The 6157-nt window shown below is 43.6% G+C and overlaps 2 protein-coding genes across 3 annotated transcripts in view; one reads left to right on the top strand and one right to left on the bottom strand.

Moving 5' to 3' along the window:
- Positions 1-1254: 1254 nt before the first annotated feature.
- trim13 (tripartite motif containing 13) lies at positions 1255-3484 on the bottom strand. 2 transcript variants are annotated; one of them, XM_008289009.1, is made up of 2 exons: positions 3422-3484; positions 1255-2785 (listed from the first exon to the last, which is right to left on the bottom strand). In XM_008289009.1, exons 1-2 carry the CDS (start codon positions 3452-3454, stop codon positions 1577-1579), a joined length of 1242 nt encoding a protein of 413 aa, XP_008287231.1. In that variant the 5' UTR covers positions 3455-3484; the 3' UTR covers positions 1255-1576. The 2 variants fall into 2 exon arrangements, with proteins under 2 accessions (XP_008287231.1, XP_008287230.1); XM_008289008.1 differs by lacking the exon at positions 3422-3484 and adding an exon at positions 2885-3378.
- Positions 3485-4303: 819 nt separating this feature from the next.
- The window catches only part of spryd7b (SPRY domain containing 7b), a 10694-nt gene continuing 8840 nt past the window's right edge, over positions 4304-6157 (top strand). The window contains exon 1 of the mRNA XM_008289010.1: positions 4304-4491. Coding sequence (XP_008287232.1) covers positions 4386-4491 — 106 coding nt within the window. The 5' untranslated portion in view covers positions 4304-4385. The remainder of the gene's footprint in view (positions 4492-6157) is intronic.

A 6157-nucleotide genomic window follows, 5' to 3' on the forward strand; every position in this document is an offset into this window, starting at 1 on the left:
AGATTTTTCAGAAAACGTATAAAATTGACTTCTGTGGAAAACTTAAAATTACAAATTAAATAGGGGAGGAAAATACTGATTTAATAACATGAGTAATAAAAGAGGTCCTCTCTTAAATCACCGCCTCGGAGCCACGGCTTATGAGAATATAAGAGTGCGCAACATCATCCAGGGATGCGCCTCTAATTGCACTTCTTATTTTTTATTTTATTTTTAAAAAAATATTTATTCACCACTGAATGAGTAGATGGTGACTTTAAGTCTCATTTTATGACCTGTCACCATATTCTCACCTCTGATGTAAAGTGACTGACCGTGCGCTCCACATGTTTAAGAAGACAAACCTCAGCTACACACACTTACTCCACAGTTCTTCTAAATTTGGATCGAGTTTTTCCGGCTATGTTTAAATTTGCGTGACATGGCAATTAAAATATTAATGTAGACTAGTACCTTTTATTTTCATCCTATATTTGCCTGGCAACAGAAAGCTATATATATGTACAGGCGTGCCATGACGTACATCCTGAATTATGGTCAGTGCTGACATCACTGATACACTTTGTGGTCTGATCTTGGGATTTATTTTATTTTATTTCTTTTCCTTTTTATTTATTTATTTTTTACCTCGCCTCCAAAAAGCAGGAGCAAAAAACATGAATGATCCTCGCTCACAGTTCATTTTTGTCCTTTTGCTCTGACCTATTTCAATGATAATCCCAATAAAATCTTATTGAGCACATTTAAGTTACACAATTGGATTTTTGATTTTAGACTTACGAGTCAGTTTTATTTACATTGAGATGCTTATCAGGGGAAAAAAAAGCACCGTGCAGTATTATTCAAACAGCCTTTTTTTTCTTTTGCCTTTGCAACGAATGACTCACATGACCTGAAATTCATTTTGTGCAGAGACAATCACGTAAATCTTTCTTTATCATTTATCTGATCGTGCAAACGCATCTGTCAGCCTTTTGAGATTTCGTGAAAAACAACGTATCACGGAGCAAGTGCTCGTTATTTCTTCTCTTGCACTGTGTCTGCAGCCTGCTGAATATTTCACACGGGCCCTGTTACGCAACGTTTGTAACCTTGAAGAGGTTGCAGCATCACTGTGGTGCCGATGCGCTCTGTGGGGAAGAGGCCGTGGATTACACTCTGTTTCTTTCATTACTCACTCGCTTGTGTCCCTAAATAGCTGCCTGATTTGGCCTGTCGCACTCCAAAAAAAAAAAAAAAAAGCAAACATGGAAGTGACTTAAATTTCTCACTTTTATTTAGTTGATCTTGGACACGTAGAAAATTGTCATAGTGTTTAGAAAAAGAAGGAATGGATTGCACATTCGTGGAAGAAAGTGTGATTAAGCGTCTATATGTAGACGCAGGTTGCAACCTCTGAGGATTAGTGGTTGATTCTGTTTGATTCTATGGCTTCACTGAGGTTGCAGCATGTGCGCTTCAAAATAAAAAGAAAAAAAAATAGAGAGAGACTTGGTAAACAATGAGGTGTCTTCACTAGTGTTGTGCATCTCATTTGGAAATGATTTTGTAGTTGTGAGATGCCACAGGCCAGGTGTTAAAATAACTCACAGCTGCCAATAAAGTGGACGGTGGAGTCAATTAACCTCCCGATGCATTCCTGACCTGCATCCATCAAACTTGTGCACATGTCACTCATCTCCCGCAGGTACACACCGGTGTGGGTGAGCTGAGAGGAAACTACACTGACAAATGGTTCAATCTTCGAGGTCATGTCGATGTTGAGCAGCGGCGGCAGCAGCAGCAGCGGGAGGAGCAGGAGCAGTGGCAAACTAATCACCAGGATCATCCATCTGGGCACTGCCATCCGCGAGTCCCCCGTTCGGTAGCAGCCGTTCTCGTGTGGGACTGAGATCTTGTCCACTTCTCGGAGCCTCAGCGAGTCCCACTTCTTCACATCAAAATTACGCACAAGGGGACCCACGTCCATGTCTTTCCGAGAGGGCAGCGGCGTCTCCTTGAGGAAGCCCAACTTCTCTCGGAACTCTTGCATCTGCTGCAGAAAGCACAGGGGGTCGGACACGCTCCTGAAGGAGTCCGCGATGCTGAGCGCTCGGCTCTGCTCCTCCAGCGCTGCGCTCAGCTTGGCGATCTCCGGGTCGTACGCTTGCATCACCACCAGCTTGAGCGTTTCGAAATCGGACAGGATCTCGTTCTTTTTACATTCGAGGGAGCTGATGAGTTTGTCGAAATAATCGGCTACCTTTTCTGCGTCCTTGGTCACCGACTGAAGCGCCTTTTTCTTACTGGCTTGTAGTGTCTCCAGGCAGGACAGGATATCTGCGCTCTGCCAGCTCTCCGCTCCGCTAAGCAGCTCTTCAAACGCCTCCTTCTCCCGCTCATATGCATCCTCCAAGGAGCTGAATTTGTGTCCTCGGTGGTCATCCGTCGTTGCGCAAAATCCACAAATGAGTTTCAAGTCAGTGGCGCAGAATATGTTGAGCGGCTGGCCGCAGTGTTGTTTACAAACACACATCTTGGGCAGAACCTTGATTTTGCTGAACTTCTCCACTATTCCGCGCAGGGAATAGTTGATCTGCAGGCTGTTTGCGCCGTTGTGAGGGGTCTCTTTGCGGCATGTGGGGCATTTGAAGGGTGTTCTGAAAGCTGGACCTCGGTAGCCCTCCAAGAGTCCCTCCAAGCATTTCTTGCAAAAGCTGTGCGAGCACAACAAGACCCGTGGGTCCTCGAAGAGACCGCAGCAGATCGGGCATGTAAGTTCCTCTTCTAGCTGTTCCATTGAACCCTGCAAACACATCACCCAGGCGTCAAATCGGTGCTTCATTTAAATACAGAGAACCAATAAATCAGCACTTCATAAAATGCACCACATAACACTACGCACCCACATTCAGAGGCATGCAGCCCCGCGAGGCAGCAGAGGCAATAAATTACGCAAAGGATACAGATTTTTGCAGTCATGTTCCAGCTGTGTCTGGAGTATTCCCATCCTGAAAGTGAAACTGACTTGCATCGCTGTGCCCGCGTAAAAGGTTGGCACGAACCCTGCCAAAGGCTCCGCTTGCGCATTTAAGGTTAAGTAACATCCTGGATTTTCTGATGTCTTTCTTGTTGCCAGTCGACGTTGTAAGAAACTTAAAAACCTGCGTCGCACACTGGATGTGAGTCAAATAACTTTACAGATGTCAACTGTTAAAAACAAAATGATTTCCCTCCTTCAGCTTCGTATCGCAGAACAGCAGGGACGGTGGAAGCTGAGCCCTCAAATTACCCGTCGCCAAAACCAATCCAATGCGACAAATTATCGACAAACAGGGTTCGCGTTAGCGTTGCTCCTGTTGGCAAGGTACTGAAGGAGGGCTGTGACAGATTTTGCAAGCGCATAGTAACATGCAACTACTGGACCAAAAGAATCACTCACCAGCTGCTGAGACGCACAGTGCAACGCAATCATGGCGCTTGTTGCTGTGCAGACTTCGCCCTTTCCGGGTATGAAGTTAACCGTTTCAGTGGCGTGCAAGCGATTTAAAAGGCGCCTATTTCGTGTGTGATTACGCACGGATGAACTAGAATGCGTAATACTGTGTGGCACTTATGAAATGTATTGATTTGATTTGTTATTTGGCAGCTTTGTTGTGAGCTTGGGCATGTTTACGCTTTTGTCCTCGCCGGGTAATTTGCAGAGGGTCCCTGCCTGTGGGATGGGGGAGGGGCTGTTGCTATGCAAAACATTACAGCGTGAAAAACTGTCAACTAGGTTTTAGTCCCAGTTTGGCATCGCACGTTTTTTCTTTCTCTTTTTTCCCCTTCACACTGGTGCCACTTGAGTCGATCATGTTGCTACTTGTGAATATTTACACCTGCGATAAGTCAACGCGGTTAAATGCGGACAATGTGAGCTGCAGCAACTGATGTATATAAATAAAAAAGCTCTAGGCACCGTGTGTAAACAGAAACGGAGGAAAACTAACTATCAGCAACATTGTGCAGCCCAAACCTCCGAGGGTGCTCTGCGATTATGAATGGGGCATCACCGATTCAGGATTCATCCACCACCAAACAGTTGTTATTTCCCCCCAAATCCACTTTGCGCTCACTCGGGGTTATGTAACATCGATATCCAATAGTTACTTAGTCACGTGTAGAAATTTTGACCTTGATTTTCTTCCCTTGTTTCCATGCCATCAGGAGCAACTGCCTATCTTAGCCGCTGTGATTGGATACAGTGGGGGAGCAGGGGCTTATGCAGCTCCGACCTCCGCCGCGGGGGGTCGCTGCCGGGCTTTCGCCGGAGCTCTGACGCCTCGACGCCGGACGCTCTTTGGTGTCACGGTGTCGGGAGTTTGTTTCCGGATGTTTAGCTTAGCAGTTCAGGGGGGGCGAGAATGGCTGCGATGTTTACGTGTTGTCTAGGCTGCTGCGGAGAAGGGGGGACGGGGCATATTCCCCTCAAAGAGATGCCCACGGTTCAGTTAGACACTCACCACATGGGTAAGTGAGTTTGGCTTCACTTCTGACGGCTGCTGCTCGGACGGTTGGTGTCTGTTGGTGCGACATGATGGTTAGCTTCGCCGTTAGCTTTAGCTAGCTAGCCGATAGCTGCTAATAGTATTGTAACCTACGCTGCGAGGTTAGACTGCATCTAGTGGCATGAAATGGTTGCAGTTTGCTTTCCTAACGCTGTCATTTAATATACTTTCTATAGAAGTATCACTTTGATAAATGTAGTGAGAATTAGCATCTAACCTTAGCAACAACCGACTGAGCGCTTTGCTGCTACAACATTTTTACCTCCTGCTAAACTTCCCCTCAAAACACCTTTACGACATCTAAAAGTGCTCTCGTTTTAGTAAAAGTTATGTCTGATATCTGTTTTTCATGCAATTCGTGAAAACTGTCTCTTCCGTGTACCTCACGGACAAGAAATTAAACTGTAAACATTGTTTTCAATATGGCTCCTGCTGAAGTCTCAGTAGGTTTCTGTTGGTGGGTTCAAATGTCCACTTATGTAATTACATGCTGGACTTTGCTTCCCAACTAGCAGTGATGTCAGAATTTGTGACACAAGTATTAGAGCTACACAATATATATTACTATAAAGAAAAATACAAATTGACATTGCTATATTTAGTTTTATTATTGTGTTATATTATATCAAACCAAACAGTAATGTTGACCAGATGACTTGACTAGCTACATTAGGATAGAATTATTATTTCTAGAATGACTGGGGGATTTTGTTAAACTTCCAGAGGTAAAACTCACATAAATGCTATAGTTTATCAGTCCAGAGCTCAGACGATTAACCTGGCAGTCTGTGTCTTTCATCTTCCTCACCCTGTTAGCGACATGCCCTTCAATTTAAAGTTACTTTACCTTTATTGATAAATCTCTCTATAAAAGTAGTATTTATTTGACTAATCAAACTGTTGCATTTCAGGACGGATTGTTAAGTCAAACAACTTACTTACCAACTGCAAGATGCAGTCTGTGGTCAAAGCACTGCAGCCTGGTCTACTTGTTCAGGGTTTCAGCCTGACCGAGTACGGATTTTTTTGTCAACATCTACAATTCTACAATTTCACTTAGCAGATGCTTTTATGCAAAGCGACGTACATCTGAGAGCAGATACAACACAAGCAAGGATCTAATCAGGAGAAAACAATCTGGATAAGTGCCATAGAACAAGTTTAAGTGTGACAGGGCGTTGATGCCAACAGCAGGCTGTGTGGGAGGTAATGGGTAACATCCACCTATCTGTAGCCGAAATATATCAACCCAACAGTTTCTTTTAGTGACCAAATCTTTCATTTAGTTTTTTCTCTCCTGTTGTTCCGCCCTCAAAGTGTCTCTTTCAAATGAAGTTTTAAAAAAATGAGTCTGTCTGTCCATAAACCCTTAATGAGGAAACAAAGGCTTTTCTTTATTTTCTTTTCTTTACAAATAAAAACCTATTAATTCACGAACTGTTTCTTTGATTTATTTAATTATTTCCTTATTAATCTCTTTCAGGATTTGTTTCACAGCTGTATTTATTTATTTCATAGGGATATTCATTAATGAATTTGTGTATTTATCTAATCTTGAATTAAAAGGCCTTTCATACTACCCCTTCAGCAGATTAATTTAAAAGGTGTTTTCTCCTGTCAGACTCAAG

This window comes from Stegastes partitus, unplaced genomic scaffold (assembly GCF_000690725.1).
Source record: "Stegastes partitus isolate 25-593 unplaced genomic scaffold, Stegastes_partitus-1.0.2 Scaffold587, whole genome shotgun sequence".
Taxonomy (NCBI): domain Eukaryota; kingdom Metazoa; phylum Chordata; class Actinopteri; family Pomacentridae; genus Stegastes; species Stegastes partitus.